Below are 21371 nucleotides of genomic sequence, written 5' to 3'. Positions count from 1 at the left end.
AACACGTATTAGCGCGTGAAATGAGTTTTCCAAAAGGGTATAGCATGACCCGATGTGACGAATAAAAATAGAACTACGCGCTCTCAGCGCCAACTAGCGAAAAAACCGCAAGACTTTTTTGACAACCAATATAATATTAATTTTATTTTTTCGGATTCCATAAAATTGGTACTTTTGATGAATTATATAAACTACAAGTGTGTGCCTATGAAAACAACCACTACAGCATTAATTATTGATGTCAAGTGGAGTGCTCCAGCACTCCCCTGTACATGGTACTTTTGCGCCGATCGATAGTGATATTACAGGGTTTGTCCGGAAAGTATTAGGATTGAGTCGATCTAAAAAAATGAATGGTACCAATCGTTACAATTATTTAAAAACATTCAAAATACGCCCCTTCTGCGTGGATGCAGCGCTGCCAGCGTGAAAGCGTCACGGAGGGCGTTTTCCGGAATAGCCTTGAGAGCCAAGGTGTATGCTGCTTGAATGCCCTTTCATCGGCTTTTTCAGGCAAGGAAATAAAAAAGTCCGGCGGAGGACATCTGGGCCGCAAGACGTCTGCGGAAGCGTTGGGATGACGGCCTTGGTTGAGTAGCTTTTCACAATAAAGGCGGTGTGATGCAACTTCCAATCAGCTGCTTGAGGACTTCCACGTAAAACTTGGCGTTGGCGCTTTGTCCAGGAGGAACAAATGTATGGTGGACGATGCCTTTGATTTCAGAAACGACAATGAGCATCGTTTTCACTTTGGATTTGCTCATTCATTAGCGACCTCTTCCCGGCCTTCCAAAAAGGCCTGGTGCCATCTTACTAAAGCAACATCTGGGTATGTCTGCTTGATCATAACAAACGTCTCTGTTGTAGATTTACAGAGCTTCATACAGAATTTAATCACGTACCTCTGCTTTAATGAACCTCATTTTCGACTTGTATCATTCACAGAAACACGTCGCGCGAAAATGTTTATCCTGACTGTCCAGGACTGTCCTGTTAGCTATAAACGCTTTCTACTGACTCCAGTCGGTGCGCGCACGCTCCGAAGTACAGTCGCCGCAGAAGAAAATCAGTCCTATTACTTTCCGGACAAACCATGTATGCATATAGTCAACAAATACATACTTATTTTTATCAATGCATCAAATGCAAACGTTGTTAGCATAACAACACTGATAACTCAATCTGTCACATCCAACGATTGCCTTGATTGTTTGCACCTTACAAAAGTGCGATAAATGAAACTCTCACTTAACCCTTATGTGATAGGCGTTATATCATTTTAGGTACAGTAAGTATAGATTCCATTTGAAAACAAATGCTAAATGCATTCATTTCTCGATTATTTATTCATGTGAAGTTATCTATCTTTGTATATATCACGCACAGGTTGCGTTTTTAATAAAGAAATAGCAAATAACCTTCGAGAGACCCGACAGTTGCGGTTTGTGTTTGCCAACGATATAACGAATTTCCCAAACTTACGGAAAGGTAAAACCTGAAACATTTATATGACCGTTAAACATCGTCCAGTGATTAAACGCAGCAGTTTACAAATTAGAGCTCCCGCAAACATTATTCTGGAACCTAATAAAATTATTTGTCAGCTACTAGTATAACGGAGATTTTTTTTAACACAAACCGTCGAGATGTGTAACGTTATATGGGATTGTATTAAATGTCCAGCAAAAGTTTTGTGTTGGTAAGTTTTGCTTTATTAAAATCACAGTACACTAAATAAAATTATGTGTAGTAATATACTAACAAAACATTAAAGACAAAGAAAAGTTAAGAAGACCGTATAAGGCAACATTTCAAAATTATTTCAATTATTAGCAATAAATACATTTCAATACGCACAAGGATCTGTGCATAAAGCATCTGTGGTGGAATCAAAATTATCTAACAATCTGAAGTGATGTGAAAGCTATCAATGTTAGATAAAAAATACACTTAGAGCTACAAATAACATACAGCCACGTCTGTGCAGCGCTTCGCAATTATGTTAAGCGTCTTTAGTCCAAAACGCAATTTTCTAAGACGGTGGACACGATTTCTAGAAAATACATGGTGTAAATGGTGTAAATTTGAGCAAACAATGTGTTTTTTTCTTGTTTACAGTTTGTCAAAAATTCTAATTTTAATTCATTTTCATCGCCGATATATTTTTGAAATTTTGAATTTGGACGAACCAATAATGAGTTATATGCTGTCCACGGCAAGAACTTTTTTGTGACATCAATTATATTAGAACAATTTAAACACCCTATTTTAGGAACTCTGAAACCCACCTAACCTTTTGATTAAGCACCAAAGTAGAATTTCAGATTATTTTTTGAATATTAAAAAAATCGATTATCGCTTTGTTTCATAATATTTTCTTCGAGAAATGTACTATTACTAGAATTATTTGAGGAAAAAAGTAATACCAAGTACTTCTTTAAGCTCTTGATTGATTGATTTTTCCTTTTTTTATTTTCCATATAGTTGCTGTCAATCTGCAGTGAATATGATTTGTGGCATGCTTTGTTCGGTCATAGTACTAGCTGTGGTGGTCGCTGTGATCGTGTACTTTACAATGTATTTCCATAAGGGTAGAACCAGTGAACATCAAATGGTGCGGCAGCTTGTCACAACTGTGCCTTTAACGTTTAAGGATTATTTCCAGCACAAAAACTAAAGTTTTAATTCACTTTAAGACAACATTGTTATTGTTAAAACTTCCTATTGTTAGATGTAATAAACTAAATAAACCGTTTTTAAACATTTTGAAAGAGAAAAACGCTGCTTTTATTAATGTTGTCCAACAAGTATATATAAAAAAAAAGTATTCAAAAAATTCATAAAATTATATGTAACAAGTAACAAAGAGATGATTTCGGTTGTAGCTGAACACTTTACACTCTTGTAACTAGCAAGAATCACAGCCGGCTAAATGCCGCCCGGTGTTGGCAATATTGGAAAATGAGCGAAAGAAGTTGATCCTCATTGATCGACGAATGAATGGATTACCATCAAAGCGGATATTATACTAAACCAGCCTGAATCGAAAAGTGCTCTCTGGATATCATTAAGGCACCCCACATATCAAACATATGGAGTAAAGTCAGCGGGATGTTTGATAATATAATAATCCTGATGTTAGTTATAATAGGGAAAAGTTAAGTTTTCACCCGATTTTATTCATTTTATGCACAAAGATACACTGTCATAAGTAAATCACGCTCTCTAATTTCATTGAGATAACTGACACGTTGGCCGATATAGGCGGATTTTCAAATACATCTCACACATTGACCGATATTTTAGGACAAAAATCAACTATAGGCCTTGGGGTCTTCATATTCACCTTGAACAGTTTCGTTTCGATTTGGAAAAATTTTGGAAAGGCATTATTCATGCAAAGTTTTATTATTATTTTTATTTTAAGGAAAATTCCAAAAATTAATTCTTAACCGGCTGTCAAAATCGGGCTTTTCAACTCACAGTGCCGCTTTTATTTAGGAAAGCCAGTAACTATGTTGTTGTTTTCACACGTTAAGTTTTTGACAAGAGCTTTGTATGCAGCGTGCAAAGATAGCAAGCGGGGAAACGGCGAAACGAAGACAACCAATATTGCAATGGAGCAAAACTGTAAGTGTGCGAAACTCATTTGTAGAAGCATCACTCCAAAAGTCCATGTGGCGGTACAATTTATGGAACTTTTACCGCCACTTTACATCCATTTGGCCCACTCAACTCCACTGTATTCAACATAATTCCCATCTGCAAACTTATTGGTGAACACGGATGTTCGTTTCAAAAGCAATGAAGAGGCGAAATGATGGTTGGAAGTATAAAAGACACGCTCCACTTTACAATCGAAGAAAATGGAAAAACTTGTTGTTTGCGGGCGTTTTCCATTTTCATTTCATAGTGTGATTGCTAAATGTTGCAACAACAGCAGCAAAGTAAATGGGGCTGCAACAGATTTTCGCCGATAGCAAATAACAATATTGGACGCAAAGTGAATATAGTGAATATTTGTGGAGCGACAGTAGAAAAGAAGCAAGCAATAACAACAAAACAAAAAACAATGGTAATGGCTGGAAATTATGGAGCTGGCAACAACTAAAGTAAAATAGTAATTTTTGTACGTAGTTAGGAGACATTTGCATGTATGTACATGTATGTACATATGTGTATATACATATGATTGTAGTGAGCGAGAATCGAGGAAAGCCATTGCATTGTTTTAGCAAATGCAAAACCAAAGTCAAATTAAAAACAATAACAAGATAAGATAAAATAAACCGAGTTAAACTTTATAGAATACAATGAAATAATACAAACATACTGCTGTCAATGTATATACATATGTATGAATACATGTGTGTATGAAGGCGGTGTAAGCGCAATGAGTTCAGAGGCTGAACTGGTAAAGTTAAGAGAATGTGGCAAAACTCACCTAAGGAAAGAGAATTCTGGGCACAACAAAGTCTAAAGCTACGCACCTATGAAATGAAAAGTTGCTGACGAACGATAATGAAAACAATAACTTTATAACTAAAATGGTGTGAAGTGAAATGTGGCCTCTGATATTAATGGGGGAAACTCATTTATTTGCATGGAAGTTGGTGTGATTAAATATAAAGCGAAGCATGATTATTTGTATGTGCATATGTATTGGAGTATGTATATGTACATATGTATGTACAAACGTTTATATAATATTGCTTTTGAATTTCACACTTTTCAGGCTATTCAATTACGGATTACGGAAAGGGTTCAGGATTCATCATTATTAAAATTTGATGGGATTTTTTTGCTGAGTTGGATTTTGGTTCTGTTGTCATAATTATTATTCTTATGTTTCAATAGTAACGGGGAATTGTTGCCTTTTGCAAATGACACAACCTTATATTATTGAGTTATTAAGCTTTGCTACTAATTTGTAGATGAGTTTCAACTTTTTTGCTTCATGATTTGTGTCAAAGTGTGTATGTTCGTTTATTTAACAAACATGTAATTATTTACATTCTTCCGAAAGCCATCCAAAAATATGTACGCAATTTTCCATAGTGAAAAAAATTTACAAATTAAGAGACAAAAAAACGCATTTAATGCAAATATACCGCAGACTCTATTTTCAAACCCATTAGTAAATGGCAATTTATTCCATTCCCATTTTTATTTGTCTTTATAAAGTCTAATTGGTTCATATTCGGACGGCTACAATGCTATGCTATCAATTAGAGAATAGTAACACTGCAACCAGGCAAGTAAAGTCAAAGCAAAGCAAAACAAACCAATCGACCAAGTGATAGACCGACAAAATCAGCAACGAACTGCCCAACTGACCGGCAAACTAATGTCGTACATTTAAACTGTGGTTGGGGCTATGTAAATCAGGTCACACTCCACACAACTCAGTGTGTTGACAGCCAGTGTGGATTTCACTGCAACGTCAACTATTGTGCGGCCACCAACACCATTATTCCATTGCGCTCTTGCACTGTCAATATCCCGCATGTATCTACCATTAAAGTGCGATAACTTTTTCAGTCATAATGTGACATGACAGCGGCTGCCACTTGCACTGATGCTTATATAGTATAATATAATTTGGTTGATGTTGCATGATGGGCTTACAGTACCATAGGTCCATAGCTTCAACAAGACTCGCAGTATAAAAACCCACAGTCCACCGGCCGCTTTCTCGACCCACCAGTGAGGGAGTACGCGAACGATGGACTATATGTGAAATCGTACATATGCATGTGCGAATTACGTCGTTGTCATGCAAATGAGCTGTGAATGGAATTGTAAATAAATTATGCTCAACTGCCTCTGAGCCGCCATTCGCGTACGTCATTCCGCTGCACAGCCTAAGTACAGAGAGAGTGCGAGTAAGTATTACATAATAAGTATCTAAGTATATTTGTTTGATGGCTCTTTAATGCGCCGATCGCTTCAAATTATGCTGACGACTAAATTTTAATAGCTGGCGTGATAGAAGCCTCTAAAGCTTTAGATTGGTTACATTTTTATATGACTATAATTCCCAGTTGGAAACTCCCTGTAGGGAAACAAATTATTGTGTTTATAATGGAAATCGAATGCATCTATCATTATAAATAAATGTATTACTGGCTCATCATTAACGTTATTACTTTATACATATATACATTTACATAAAGCCGTGTTAGTTAAAGTATTTATAATTCAAGAACGGCTGAACCGACTTGCCTAAAAATTGGTGAGAAGGTAGTTTAGAACCGGGGACGATATTTAAATGTTAAATGTAAATGGAATTCATGAACATAAAAATTATATTTAAACCCATAAGCAAGTGTTCAAAATATATGTTTGCAAAATCATTTGAATATTTTATTACTTCGAAAAAAAAAATTATAACACACAAGATTCGTAGAATACAGATTACGACAACCTTGACGTCACCTAATACATATATCAAAGTGTATTAAAAATTTAAAAAAGCAAGAAAAACGTTAACTTCGATTGCATCGAAGCTAAATACCCTTCACAGGTGCATTTCCGTTATTAACTATGTGTTCAGTTTATATGGAAGCTTATTAATCCGTTCAGAATAATTTTTTTGGAGATTACATTGTTGTCTTAGAAAATAATATATACCAAATTTAGTGAATATATCTTGTCAAATGTGAAAGTTTTCCATACAAGCATTTGATTCCGATCGTTCAGTTTGTATGGCAGCTATATGTAATAGTGGTCCGATATCGGCAGTTGCGACAAATGGGCAGCTTCTTGAAGAGAAAATGACGTTTGCAAAATTTCAAAACGATATCTCGAAAACTGATCATTTATACCTACAAGTACTTTATCGGGTTTCCGACGCTTCTTTCTGGGTGTTACAAACTTCGAGACAAACTTAATATACCCTGTTCAGGGTATAATAACTAATACTAACTAATAGACTTTAATTCTGCACTTTGGTCTGATTAAAGGAAAAATCTGAATTCTGAAACTTTTAAAGTCTTTCATATCCCTGAAAATATCCATTCTAAATGTTCTAAATACAACCAAAAAGGATTGAAATTACAGTTATTTTCAAATATATGAAAATTCAGGCACATGGTAAATGTGTGGGCAAATGTAAGTAATATCAATTGACCGAAAGCTCAAATAAAAAATTTATTTTTATATTTCGAAGTAATGGAAATTCAAAATGATTCAAATGGCGCAGTTGCTGTTGTAAATATTCATCGACGCATAAAGCCAGATATTTAATATCCTAAATATGCACTCAAACACCTTCCAATATTCTGTGCACGTAAATATGTATCACTCAAAATGTAGCCATAATTTTAAACTTGAATAGAAACCACAAAAATCGTAAAAGTCATACTACGGTCGCACTAATACACAAGTACATGTACCATATTTACCTATACATAGAGCTGTGTGTAGCAGTGTTGGTGCTCGTTTTACATTTGACTGTACGTATGAAGGTCCTTCCAGTATAACCGTAAATATTCGAAGGTATACTAGAGGCGGAACTGTTGCACCTGTTCGCTGTGCCACCATATCAGATGGTTTGATACGAAAAATGTACAAAATAAAGTAAATATTTATTCATTTGGCAAAAGTCACTAGTATTTATGGCGACCAAAAGCAAATACAGAGCGGCCTCTGAAAACACAACGTTCGCTCCCATCCTAGAGCATTAGCCCACCACCAGCTGTGCCTTAAAAATTATTGAGGTTTAAATTTTTATGAAATCGTCCGCATTGGCAACGGTGTTTGCCAGGTAATGGCTTTTTGGGAGGTTTGCTGGCGTTCATGTACTTACCCGGATAGAGTTTCAATTTTCCAAAGAATTTTGAAACATTAAATTGAATTATGAGTTTCGCGCCACTATGGTTAAGATACATGTATTCTGGTGCTGGTTTCTTGAAAACTGTAACGAACCGTGAGTCGGCGCTTGAGCCGCAGTATCTAGTAAATATTTGTTATGTTTTCACTCGTACTACATTACATCTGTTTATTGTTTATATATAAGCTTTCAAATTTAGTTATTATTGTCCTTTTTGCATATTAAATGTGGTTTACAAATCATTTAGGTGAAGATTATCCAATTGCGACCTTGATGACTTATTATGACTATTAAAATTTTTGTTTAAAGAAGTATTTGTGTGATGACTTACAGAAAGCTCAATTATATTATGTTCTGGTGCAAGCAAATAAATAGAATTACAGTTTCGAGTATATTGATTATTGAATAGGTCTACATTTTCAAAGTTTCGAAGATATTGGCTAATAAAAGGTAATAGCCAAATAAAAGTAGGACTATATTGCATCTAATGGATGTGTCTAATGCGATTTCCATGCCAGTCCCCCAAATTGCGCCAATTAATATGGAATTAATTAAAAAATTAAGTCGAAGGTTCAGTTGTATGAAGTTGTTGTTCAGATTTAATGCACTCACAGCTTCGAAGCGTACTAAGTTGGACCGCTGAATACTGTACCACGTACCATCAATCATATTATATATCAAACTCTGCTTCCGTAATAATCAGCGTCAAACAAGCTAGGTAAATTTGTACATACAAATACCACATACTTTAATCAAAAGCGTAATTATTGAAGAAGTCACGAACTCCTCCACCCATGAACGCTTTAAGCAAAGCAATTTGGCGCAAACATTTTCGCCGATGATATTGAACGTGCTGTACTTGCTTATCTTCGTCCAAGTGTGTAGACTTGCGAAACTTTCGCAAAACATTTAGCTAACTGACATTTGGTAGTAATTGTCAGATAGAAGAAGGTAAACTAACAAAATGATAGGAAAAACAAAACCACAATAGAAAAAGATAGCTAAATAATTTAGAGATCGTTTGTGTGGTGTGGTGTACATGTGCAAATTTAGGTGACGAGTGAGGGCAGCGGGTTGCCAGTGATAACCAAAATAGTAGTGAGCCGTCGTTGCATCTAAACTTGTCATACGTACATATAAGAGTACAAGTACGTGGAGTGACGACCGCACTTAACCATCCAAATATGCACATTAGAAGGCCATACATACAACACTAATATATGTACATACAACATATGTATGTCCGCATTTTGTTCAAATTACTCATAATTAAATACTTTTTACTAGCACACATTCGTTTATTTGGACACTTTTAATGAGTGCTTATTCGTCCAACGCTGGTAGGCGCTTGCATTTGGCTTTGCACCAGAAATGTCTATAGAAATACTTTACATTATTTAGGGAGTTATGAGCGTGAGCTATACCGACAATTTTAAAAATCTTAATTTGCGGTTACTTTGTTAACAGGCGATTCACTTCGTAAAGATACGGCCACCCACATCATTGGCTCTACTTTTTATTTTCGTAGCAGAAGTTTACATGAAGAAAAATAACTCATCAATCTGACAACCGAATTTTGCTGTTACAATGTGTTTTTAGAAATACTTCTCTTAATAACTATTACTAACAGTTAATTATTTCCACAACTATTCCTATCATTGGGTAAGCAATTCTGTGACTTACAAATTATTATCATAAAATGATCCTCTCTGATAAATAGAGACTCCAAGTTACTGTTGTTAATTTTTTTCCATCTGATCTTCATATATCAGAAACTACACTGAAAGGTAAAAACATTTCTGTTGTAAAGCTTAAAATCAATAAATGAAATTTAACAGTATTCATTATCGGTTTTAAGCAGCTGCATTGAAATGCATGTCTTGGCCATATAATCAGAATGCTACTTTTTAACTTCCCCCGAATGAGTAGAAGGCGTGTAAAAAGTTATGAACTGCTACGCAAATGCATTATTTTTATGTGTGCCGCTTGGAAAACTCTTTTACTCACATACTCATATGTATTGATACAAAGACGATAGAAATGACATCTAGCGTTAGGAGCCCCGAACCTTAAACCCACTACACTGGCATATATGTACATATATATGTATATATGTATGTACATATGTATATAGTGTGTATGTTCAATAGAATTTATAGCTGTAGGGTTAGAGAAATGTTGTGGCAAAGGGTTGCAAAGCTTTTATAGGTGACCTTCTCGGTGCATTTGCTGGATTGGCATTCACCAGATGGCGGCAATGCGGCAACGCGTAGCTCACACCACAAATTCACGCGAGTTTTGCGCTTCGCTGAACATTTTCTATTTCTTCTTTTCTTGCCGATATTTAATGGAATTAGCAAACAAAACACATATGTAAATAACTGCCTCGTATGTCGCACAATGTGAAAACAAATGCCATTGATGCCTTCTGTATACTTAATTTTCGTTTAGTTAAGCATTGATTTTTTGTGATGTCGTTTTGGCTTTTACTTATGATTTCTAAACAAAGTAACAAATGTATAACATCATAATATGAAACGTATTAATGAATATATATGTATATAAGCGTATCATACACCTTTTGTCACAACGCCTAAAAGTATACCTTGATGCGTTTTGACCCCGACCGTATTCTCCATTGAACTACTTAATATCACAATTTCTTACTTGGAGGTCTGCGTGTAAACAATGAGTTGCGTGTGCTGATCTAACATTTTTCGCTTCTGAAGTCAGTGGAAAGTGGGAGCCTACGAAGTCAAATCTAAACATAGCACTTTGTTTGAAGGTACCGTTTCAGCTGGTACCGATTTTCTTCTCATTATAATTAATTATTGAAAACTTCACGGCAACAAAAACAACGCACACCCTAACGGTAAAAATATAAGTACACTTTTGGATAGAAACAAAACTAAACTTGCGTAGTTTCAATATGAAATAAGCTGCATATGACAAGGATTACTATTTATAAATATACATATAAGTATAGTTAGTTATAAATAATTACGTCTGATCCGAATATACATACCTACAAGACCACTACATTGATAAAAATATTGGCATGGCTCTTTTAACTCGGTAATTGATAAAATTTTGGATCCTTGAGTAACTCGTTATTGTGTCGGAAGCACTGTTTAGGTTTATCGCTAGAACATTGCACACAGCCATAACAGTATATAAGGGAACGAATATGTCAAAAGTCCTATTTCCGGTTGTCCACTCACTATCTTTCCATTCACCTCAATACAATATTCAATTCATATACGGTAAACATTAGGGCTCATAAAATTCGGATGACACTCTAAGGAAGCAACTGTCCAGTTCAGTATCTGTTATGAAATCAAACCCTCATCAATCGAATGCAAATTGTACGAATTCATTGAATTAAAGATTAAAAGTGTTGGCGATATATTTGTACAACTGGTTTAGTCAGGGAGCAAAAATCGTATAGAGCAAAACGAATTTGGGAAATGGGTTGGTGATTCCACTAGAATGATACTAGTGTGTATGGTTGCGCGAAAAGATGGAATTTGGAATGACCTCATGGCTTTTTATTAAAAATCAATTGGGAATTTTTGTCACGTACTTACACATATGCATATACACGTAACTGTAAGATGCCACCAAGTGATTCGTAAGGTACAAATACAAATCTTACATACGACCGGCTTAAAGGGAACAAAAAGGTAACGGGCAATAGTTTCATATAGACATATTCAGTTTGAGACGTTGATACGTATATGCACATATTTACCTAAAAATGTAAAGGTTTAAAAAATCCCAAAAGTATCATAAGCAACAACTAAGCCTTCCTTATATGCATTAAGCACACTGATGCTAATGGTTTTGACCAGCAAGATAAAAAACATTCTTATTTTCACTCTTTACCGAATTAAAAAAATAAAATTAAATAAAAACAAGTACGGAAGACCTAACTTCGTGTGCAACCAAACATTTTATACTCTTAGAACTTGCAAAGATCAAAGCGAGGGAAAAACCTTAAGGTGCAAACCGACAGAGGGTAGGAGTCTAAGCAATTAAATATGGAGTTGAACTTTCCTAACTCGAATTACCATCCAATCTACAAAAAAACTTCGAGTCAAAGAGATTACGAGTTATGGCAGGAAATTTCCCTGGGTACGCTGAAAAATCGTTTAATACATATTTTACTAACAAAATGTTCCCTGAGGTTCATTAAGGTACCGCCATCAATCCTATGAAGTAAAGTCACTGGATGTTATATGTTTGTTATATGGGGGATAGGTCAAGTTTTCGTCCAATTTTATCCATTTTAGGCACAAAGATACGCTCCCACTTTCACAGAGCCAGCTCACATGTTGGCTAATATATGCGGCACAAAGTCACCTTGAAGTTCGAAAATTGTTGTATAAGGTATACGTGAGTGAAAGGAAGTGTTGATACCATTCAACCCATTTTTGTAGCTGGCAGACATACTATTATCAGAAAAGGCTTCTCTGAATTTCAATTATAAATCTGACACATTACCATTATTTTCAGTAAAAAGTTAGCTATAAGTACTAGGTATTCGGTACAGTTTTTGTTGGATTTGGATTCGCGAAAAGTTGTATTTCTTCTTTATTTAGAGGCGTTTTGTGGGCGTAACGATGGTCTAAGTATCTTAATTTTAAGTCAAGATATCTTAATTTTTACTCAAGTTATAGACACTTTTCCCATCACCTGATCATTTATATAAACATAACTTTATATCTATCTCACTCAGTTATTAGGTGATACGTACAATCGTTTTGTGTAACTGTACATTCAGTATTATATGTACATTCAGTTAATTTTATTAAGATATTGACCGATTTGGACGGTATTTTTAAAATCGTTTATTAAGTATAGAGGTAGTGCCGACCCTTTTTACATATTATTAACAGAAAAGCATGCTTTCTCAATTTAATTAAGTTACCATCACCAATTTATTCAATTAAAGATACTTTGATATAAACCACCTTTAGGTGGAAGCTATTATTCCTGTAGCAATATGTTCCAAGAGTATAATAAATAAACAAAGAAATAGCAACTCAGTTATTTGTTTGCATTTCCCGCCATTTTCATGCTACTTTCACGTAAAGTTCTACGTGTAATAAATTATGTCTGCAATGTGATTTCTAAAGCCGGTATAAAGGTCCTTGATTGTGTAAAATTTAATTGACGCAACTTTTATAACATTTTTCATTTTCTGTACAGATGATCACATTTCAGGTATTTTTTCTCTTTTTAAATCAACATAACCTCGAATAAATGAATAGTACATAGACAAACACACACTTGTTCATGGATGTACAATTCAAATGCTGGTGCATCTATTTTTAATTATTCTTGTAACATTTTCCATTACATACCTTTATTTTCACACATAAAAGCACCCACGATTTACATTTACATGCATTGCACTTGTAATCCGTAGCACTTTTATTCTTCCAACATCTTTCATAGAGTAAAAGATATTTTTTACAAAAAATTTACCGAGATAAACTTAGAATATATATATACGTTGTTGTTAACACGGCTATAATCGCGTAAGCGGTGTCTACGCCAATTAAGAAGAAGAAGAATTAGATATGCAGCATTGCACGCGCAGTTACATTAAAATATGCCGACATTGAAAATTAAAAAAAAAAAAATAGAACAGAAAATTAAATCAATACTTTCAATAATTAAAGCCCGGTTGTCGAAAATTATATGAACCATGCAAGAAGAAGCACTAACAGCAAAATGTAGGCAAAAACCAAATCATAAATAAGCCTAAGTTCAAAAGATTCCGCAAAAGTGGCTTGTGGTATTCGCAATAAACGGTGATTGCTTAAACGACTTCATTACAATGCGATTCGCGAATTGCGATTGCGTGCAGGCATCGACCTACACAACGCAACACCCCCACACCACACAACTCGTCGGTGCACAACTGCCCTGCTAATAGACATCCGCCAACAACTCGGCACAAATTGAAGCAGACAATGCGAGGCGATGTGGGTGTGAGTCTTAGTGGGTCCCCCTACTGACATATAACTCAAGCTACTACAAATGTGCATTAGTGTGTGCGAGTATGTGAATCACATGGAATCAGATATTTGTGCAAATCACCTGAGCACATTGTCATTCAACAATTTTATATTAGTCTCGTATATACATATATGTATATGTACTCCTATGTATGTAGTCGCTTTCAGCAATTATGAGTTATTTGTTTATTTCATTTGTTTGTTTCATTTTCCTTTTTTTTTTGGTTTTCACAAAATTACCACCGCTTAACACAACTACAATTAAACTGCGAAATTTAATTTACCGACAAATCGTCGTTAATTAAGTGGGTTAAGCAGCCACTATAACAATTTTTTCCTGCCCTATTGCCTTTTCTACTCTGCTGAACATTCGTATTAAAATACACACAGATTTGCTAACAAAGTGAGCATGTTTCCAGAAAATCTTATTTGAGAAACTAATGTATGTCTCATAAAGTACTAAGTTATAACGAACCGAAGGCATAGCGTTGAGAATTGTAATTGTGTAAACTCATTATTGTATGTAATTCAACAAAAATATTTTTAAATAAGTGTAAAAATTTATGAATTTACGATGCGTTATGACAAGTTGTAAGTCACATAATAGTATGTGAGGACGTGATACATGCCTAAAAAGTTCTTTATACAACAAAAATGAAAGTTGGCATTGTAAATTATACCTAAACGTACCTAGATACATACATAAATATTTTCTAGAAAACAAAAACTACCTTTCTTCAGTTAGCAGTGAAACTCGGTAAAAGTTTTAGTATTGAAGAACATACTTCAGACTAATAATTACCATTTTAACAGTTACTTACTAAAAATATATATTTGTCCTTCTTCCCACAAGACTAAATTAGTAAATGGTATCTGCATCCATGAGTATCCCATTTAAATGTATGTACATAGTATGGTACGCGAGACAGTTTGATAATTCACATAATCAAACCTTTTCATGAATGTTTTATATTATTGAATACGTTTGTATTATTAAATACGTTGCTAAGCAAGATGAAAACCCGAACTTGATTATTTTCATTCCGCTCATGTGGTATACAAAACAATTGCCCCACAACAACCGCGTTCAACATTCCATGTGGCAATCTAGTTGAATGAATAAATATTGTCGCCTACATTGCTATTTCTGGGGTGTTAATTTAATTTTCAAGAGCAATGTGTATAAGCATCAAGTGTGCTTATATGAGCCTTAAGTGGATATAGAGCAAACACCTACATTGCACGTACATAATAGTATATACCAAACAATAACTTCCTAAAGTAATGTTTTGTTGCATTTGTATCGCTTTAATTTTAACTAAACAATTATTGTTACCCATTAATTCGCACATTACTACCTTGACATTTTTACATTTCAGGTTTCATTTGCACAGCGCTTAGTTAATAGACCAACAACAACAATGAAATCAAACCAAAAGTTATCTAAACAGAAGTTCAATAACTTGATCGACGTTCGATCGACAGCAATTTCGCTGTATATCGGGATATTCACATTAAGGCTGATAATGCCAAAGACCTCTACAAAGTCAGTTGAACCTGAAAAAAGACAACATCAATGCTAAATACCATAAGTCCGAATTTTTCACCATTAGCTTACTGTTTCTGAGGCTTACTCATTTACTATCGCATTTGTAATTACACATACAAATGAAAATGGTGAAATTTTTATAAACCAACATATGCTAATCCGTCGCGCTCACTACAGGCTTATGGCCTTATTTATCATAATATATAATATCATCGCGGAAGATGATTAGTGAGGAATTTTTTTGATATTGTTGTTATTATCATTATTTAAAAGCATTAATTCTTACCCGATTGACTGCCACCCGCAATCTGACGCATTTCCTTAGTGAACTCCTTGTTACCAAACTGACAGGATAAGTCGTGAACGGTACGCGCCTCACCCTTGTCCATGAGACGCTCAAGGAAAAAGAGCAGTGTCATATTACGTGCATTTTCATAACCCTGCGAATCCATGATGGTAATTAGAGAAGAAGTGGTAACGTGTTTCTCAATACCTGATGTGTTTGTCGTTAGCGCAGGTAATTTGATACACTTTATTCACAATCTCAAGTTTTTAAATAAAAACAAATATTTTTATTTTTTGTTTAAAAATATTATTGTTTCTTGGATTATTTTTTTGGCTTTAATTTTTACTACTTTCTTTTGGCGAACGAAATTTTCACTTCACGAATTTTGCTACGACAAGCGAAGGAAGCACTATTTTTTAATRATTGGATAATATTTATTTATTTTTATAATTATTTTATAACATGTGTTCTTCCGTTTTTAATATTAAGGCAATTTTAGAAACACTGTTTATCACAGAATACCTGTCTTTCAACAAACGGTATTTTATCTTTTAATTTGGGTACTATCTTTGTTGCTTTTGTTTTAAGTTATGAGAACATACAATAAATAAGGCATAAACCGTACACAGTGTTGCAGTTTCGTAATCTTATTCTACTTTTTTGCGACTATTGTTACTTTCATTTATATATAATTTTATCGTTGTTACCGCTGTTTGCTGCTGTTATCTGAAAGAAAAAAAAGAAAAAATTATAGTTAATATGTAGGAAATTTGTAACTGTATATGTATATTAAATACTTATGTATGTATGTATATATTGTTAATGTGCTTGAGAAAAGAATGGGAGGAAATAGCGGTAAAATTATACAATCAGCTAGATTGAGAAGCAAATTAGAGCATTTAAACTGATTACCTAAATCGGTTCAATGAATTTATCTTACTTGCTTGTTTACTTTCCTTTTGGCAGAAGTTAAATTAATTTAATTACTCCCCTGCACCCACACTATAATACGTAAATCAGAACAGCAGGTTAAACGGAAGTTATTTGAGATTTAGAAAATAATCAACCGCATGACTAGCTAACTGCCGCTTAACTGGTTAGCGAACAAAGACAAGGAACAACGTCAGGCTTCGGCAGAAGCAAGGAATAACAGGCAGTGAACTCCGGCGGAATTATGGAGTCTGCGCAAAAGTACGGCAAATCAGCTGTTTGCCGTTAAGCTTTACATTCTTAGTAGTTTTTACGCGAATATAATACATATGTACATACGTATATAATATACTTGTATTAAAAACTTCTCTCTTTGCATTGGCATAATTTCAGCCCCATCAACTGGCCCATCCGTCTTAGTCGCTGCATTCGCTACTGCTAGCGCACTCTCTTTTTCACTCTTTGGTAAAACAATTTAGAGCGCAAACGAGAATAAAACACGCTCAAAAGTAAGGAATACGAAAATATTTCCAACTTTTACCTTTTACTTTTCTATATTTGTATTTGTTATGTGTATACAAGAGAAACCGGCGGGAAGTGATTCATGCGACATCAGAGTTAATTTTGGAGAACATAATGATTTCGCGAACCGCAAAATTATATATACAGGTGAGTGACATAGAAATTAGAAATAGTTGAACATGAAAGCCGAAAGCTTATAGAATATGTGATAAGTACATACATACATTTAACAACTTGAGAGATGCTGATTAGGAGCCCATTAGATGATCTGGTACATATTATTAAATATACAAGAGTACGTATGTACAAATATGCCGTACAAATACATAGATACATGTATATATGTATATAGTTTGTTTATTTACAAATTTTTGTTATTATTATCTTACAATGCGTTTTCATTCATAACCAAAATTTTTTGTTTTAATACATGTATTTAGCGAAAAATCCCTCAAATCCGATATTTGTAAATTTCTATGACATTCTATTGGTGTTGTTTGCTAAAAACTTTCTCTAAAGTGTTTAAAGTAACTAAGTATATGTATAATTAGCCAAAAATTTTCATTGTCTTAATTTCGGTTCACTTCTTTGTTGAAATCAAAGAATTCATTTTATAATAAAGTTAAACAAAAAAAGTGACAGTTGCGTCAGTTAGTATTGGAACCTCTCAATTTAATAACGCAACTAAACAAATTTGATTTTTTAAATTTATATTATTACAAACACGTTACCAAAGGGTCAATAATATATAAAATAAAGGTGACTACTAACGAAAAAGTATGGCAAAGAGAACAGAATATCACAAGTAAGAGAATAAAGTGTTCACTGTCGCAGACAACGCCATACGCTACAATGCCACCAGCGCCGTCAATGCTTACGTTGACGTCACGAGAAAGGCAAATCAGAGAACATATAATGCATAAAACAATACGACACATGCATAAATACATATATGTGTAAACACAAACATGCATGCGTTAGTGTGTGCACAAATTGCTTTAGGTTTTTAGTATGCATAATTTGAGTCTCCTGACTGCAAAACTCGGTTAATATAGCAGGTAAAATTACTACGTTTGTATGGAAATTCGAATTGGGTGAAAAGTAGAGAATTTCATAAATGTTAATGTCTTTTTACATCAGACTTGAAATGTACAACAGAGCTAATGAAAAGATAGAGAAAAGCATCGTCTCAATAAACACAGAAAGTTGTAAAAAAAATTTAATAAGTTCACGCGTATGTGCATTCCTTATTTGCCATTTCTCGATATGTTCATGTATATGTACTACTTACATTCTTACTAAAGCCTTCTTTTTTGTAATTTTGAGTTGCAGATTGTGTTATATAGAGAATAGTTATTTGTATTTAAGGCACTTGATTTGATGAAGTTTTGTTTAATTTTATATGAAAAAAAATTTTAGAAAACCTATTGTCACGATTTTCATCTTCGTGTGAGATTTTTTTCAGTTCATTTACTTAATTACCAACAAGTCTCGTATTTCTTATTGCTTTTTAAACTTTTTGTACAAAATATCTTTATGACAAAATTAACTACGATCTACTACGTCGAAAATGCGTGGCTTATGAGAGCAAAATGTTGAAAACGATACGATGACAGATATTTATTTTTTCCAGTGGCTTCTTTTTACCACAAGACCCGCGGTCCATACTATTTTTGCACTGTATCACACGCGTTTTCTAAATCGGTATTAACTTTACAACTTCATGAAAGGTGTAGCAAATGAAATGTTTGAACAGATTTTATTTTCTGCTAAGTAATTAGTATGCCTCGAAAACACTAACTACCGAATTAATAAAAAACGATGATGACAAGGCAGCGACGGCGCAACAACTGATGACAGCAGCGTCGCAGCTGGCGTGCAGCCGTCAAAATCGGTCGCAGGGTTGCATTCACCTGTGATACAACAGGTGAAATTGCATGCTTTCATACTTAGCATTCAAATAAGATTATATTATTCCAATTGGAATATATCATTGTATAGGTAAAAGTTAGTATCAAATATATACTGCTTAATTAAAATATTGTCATTGTCATTTGTCATTTTCTTACAATGCCGACTCTTTTTTACACAAAGAGGCAGACATAATTTATTATTGCACAAATATAAAATATTAGTTACTCAATTGTTAAACTTAGTCCATTTTTCGCTTACAGCCCATAACCACTTTGCCTGCGCATCATCCAGAGCAGCGGGCGCTATGTCTTTCAATTTACAATCGCTGAAGTACTTTCCTGACACACTGACTAATTCTGGATCTAAGGCAGCATACAGGGTGGTTTGAGCACCATTTTTAGCCGACTTAATGAAAGGCCAAAATAGTGGTTTGAAGAATAAGCTGAAATAGTTGAATTACACTTAGAAACAAAACAAATAACTTTAAATAAAAATAGAAGAGTAACTAATATACTTGGCAAAGAAACTATTGAAAAAGCCCATATGTCGGAAAAGCTCCGTGTCTACAACGCCAGGGTGTAGCGCATTAGCTGATACACCAGTACCTGTTATGAGTAAAACAATAGAACTTTAATATGAAACAGACGCCACAAAAAACTCTTAAAAACAAACCTTCCAAGCGTTTTGCAAGTTCACGTGTAAATAATATATTAGCCAATTTACTTTGATTGTAAGCTCTACCTGGGTCGTAGGATTTGTCACTATTTAAGTCCGCTATATTGATTTCTCCTCGAGTATGCGCTAAACTAGACACAGTAACAATACGGCTCGGCGCAGATTTCTGAAAGGTGATACTGAATTAAGACATTTAACTTCTAAACTTTCTTCCACTTATATACTTTTAATAAATCCAGCAGTAGATTAGTGAGGAGAAAGTGACCCATATGATTGACACCCAACTGCATTTCGAAACCATCTTTTGTAAGCGAACGCGGGCAACGCATAACACCAGCATTATTAATCAGAATGTCCAGTTTCACCTGCTCCTTTTTAAAACTGTAAAGAATACACAAAACGAGAACGTAATTTATTTATTTTTTTTTTTTTAATGACATTGAAATTATTGCATTCCCACCTTTCAACAAATTTACGAATCGAGTCCATCGATGCTAAATCGCATTTTCGGCAGTAGATGCGTTTGTTATGAGTTTCTAAAACGATTTCATCGCGGGCCTAAAAAGGTTTACCACAAATATGACTTCATAACTTATAATCTATGAATTCAATTTCACCTCTTCGCATTTCTGCATATCTCGACAGGCCATGTAAATGGTGGCACCACGGTTAGCCAGCTCACGCACCGTTTCCTTTCCAATACCTGTGTTGGACCCGGTCACAATCACTACCTTATCCTCGGCTCTTATGGGATTTACGAACTTTTCTCCTTGCATTAAATCCCTGTAGCATAAATTTGTTACAAAGATATGAACTTCATAACACTGTACATGGGCTGCTTACTTAATAAAAAACGCAAAACCCACCGTGGTTCCAGTGACACTTGCCCAAAAAACTGGGCGACTCTTTAGAAAAGAGAACATATTTATCGCAACTTTTAACTATCGCGTATTTCAGTTATACTACAGAATATTTTTATTTATCTTCGATTAAAATTTCGGCGTAAGAGTTAAACACAAGACGAGGTTATGAGCAAAAGGTTTGCCTCACTGCCAACAGCTGAGCAAGTACAGTGAGAAAAACGAAGGTTTAAAAGTTAAAATGCATTGGGAAAGTATAATGTCAATCAATAGTTGAAATAATATCTTGCGTGTATCAATTTATGTATACACATTGAACGAGTATAATTAACAAAAATAAATTAAAAATAAATAAATACATTTCTCGTCTTTTTGAAAGAAAAACATTCGCACGGAGTGTTGACCACATTTAATTCATTATTTAAATTTTTATTGAATTAGCGAAAAAAGCACAAACTAATATTGTTCATGTATGAATAGGTATATATATAATTTTTTATGTTTCATGTACGTTCAAATATAATTTTTACTTATTTATTTACCAAAAATACACTTAATATTATTGTATATATGTAAAGTGGAATATTGAGATACAGAATTTTTTAGAAATACATTTCAATAAAAGCTGTAGATCGGCTCACTTAAAACATATCATAACTTCTGTGTTTAATAATTCATGAAATCTATTATATAAGTAGAAGCAGTGACTTCAAATAAGCATTTAAAAATTTAATCAAATTATTATTTTGGTGTGAAATGTTATAAGCGCCATTGG

General features: G+C 34.2%; 3 protein-coding genes across 5 annotated transcripts in view; 1 reads left to right on the top strand and 2 right to left on the bottom strand.

The window, feature by feature from the left end:
* LOC108973276 overlaps positions 1-18984 on the bottom strand; it is a 24497-nt gene extending 5513 nt beyond the window's left edge. The window contains exons 1-3 of one of the 3 annotated variants that reach the window (XM_018940425.1): positions 18439-18984; positions 15903-16421; positions 15696-15849 (exon numbers count right to left, since the gene is read on the bottom strand). In XM_018940425.1, coding sequence (XP_018795970.1) covers positions 15696-15828 — 133 coding nt within the window. In that variant the 5' untranslated portion in view covers positions 15829-15849; positions 15903-16421; positions 18439-18984. Of the gene's footprint in view, positions 1-15695; positions 16422-16635; positions 16807-18438 lie in introns of those variants that run through there. The other 2 variants (XM_018940423.1, XM_018940424.1) reach the window with 2 other exon arrangements.
* LOC108973278 (protein midgut expression 1-like) lies at positions 1353-2768 on the top strand. The gene is made up of 2 exons (XM_018940428.1): positions 1353-1699; positions 2485-2768. The coding sequence occupies exons 1-2, from the start codon at positions 1647-1649 to the stop codon at positions 2675-2677; spliced, it is 246 nt and encodes an 81-aa protein (XP_018795973.1). The 5' UTR covers positions 1353-1646; the 3' UTR covers positions 2678-2768.
* A 213-nt stretch (positions 18985-19197) lies between the features above and the next one.
* On the bottom strand, positions 19198-20811 carry LOC108973277 (retinol dehydrogenase 13-like). The gene is made up of 7 exons (XM_018940426.1): positions 20580-20811; positions 20354-20519; positions 20197-20294; positions 19961-20117; positions 19734-19902; positions 19576-19666; positions 19198-19503 (listed from the first exon to the last, which is right to left on the bottom strand). The coding sequence occupies exons 1-7, from the start codon at positions 20657-20659 to the stop codon at positions 19287-19289; spliced, it is 978 nt and encodes a 325-aa protein (XP_018795971.1). The 5' UTR covers positions 20660-20811; the 3' UTR covers positions 19198-19286.
* Between the last annotated feature and the right edge of the window lie 560 nt (positions 20812-21371).

Source organism: Bactrocera latifrons, unplaced genomic scaffold, assembly GCF_001853355.1.
Source record: "Bactrocera latifrons isolate USDA-ARS-PBARC rearing strain unplaced genomic scaffold, ASM185335v1 scaffold_47, whole genome shotgun sequence".
Taxonomy (NCBI): Eukaryota; Metazoa; Arthropoda; class Insecta; order Diptera; family Tephritidae; genus Bactrocera; species Bactrocera latifrons.
The sequence above is the reverse complement of the archived record's forward strand: the minus strand, read 5'-3'. Positions and strand labels throughout refer to the sequence as shown.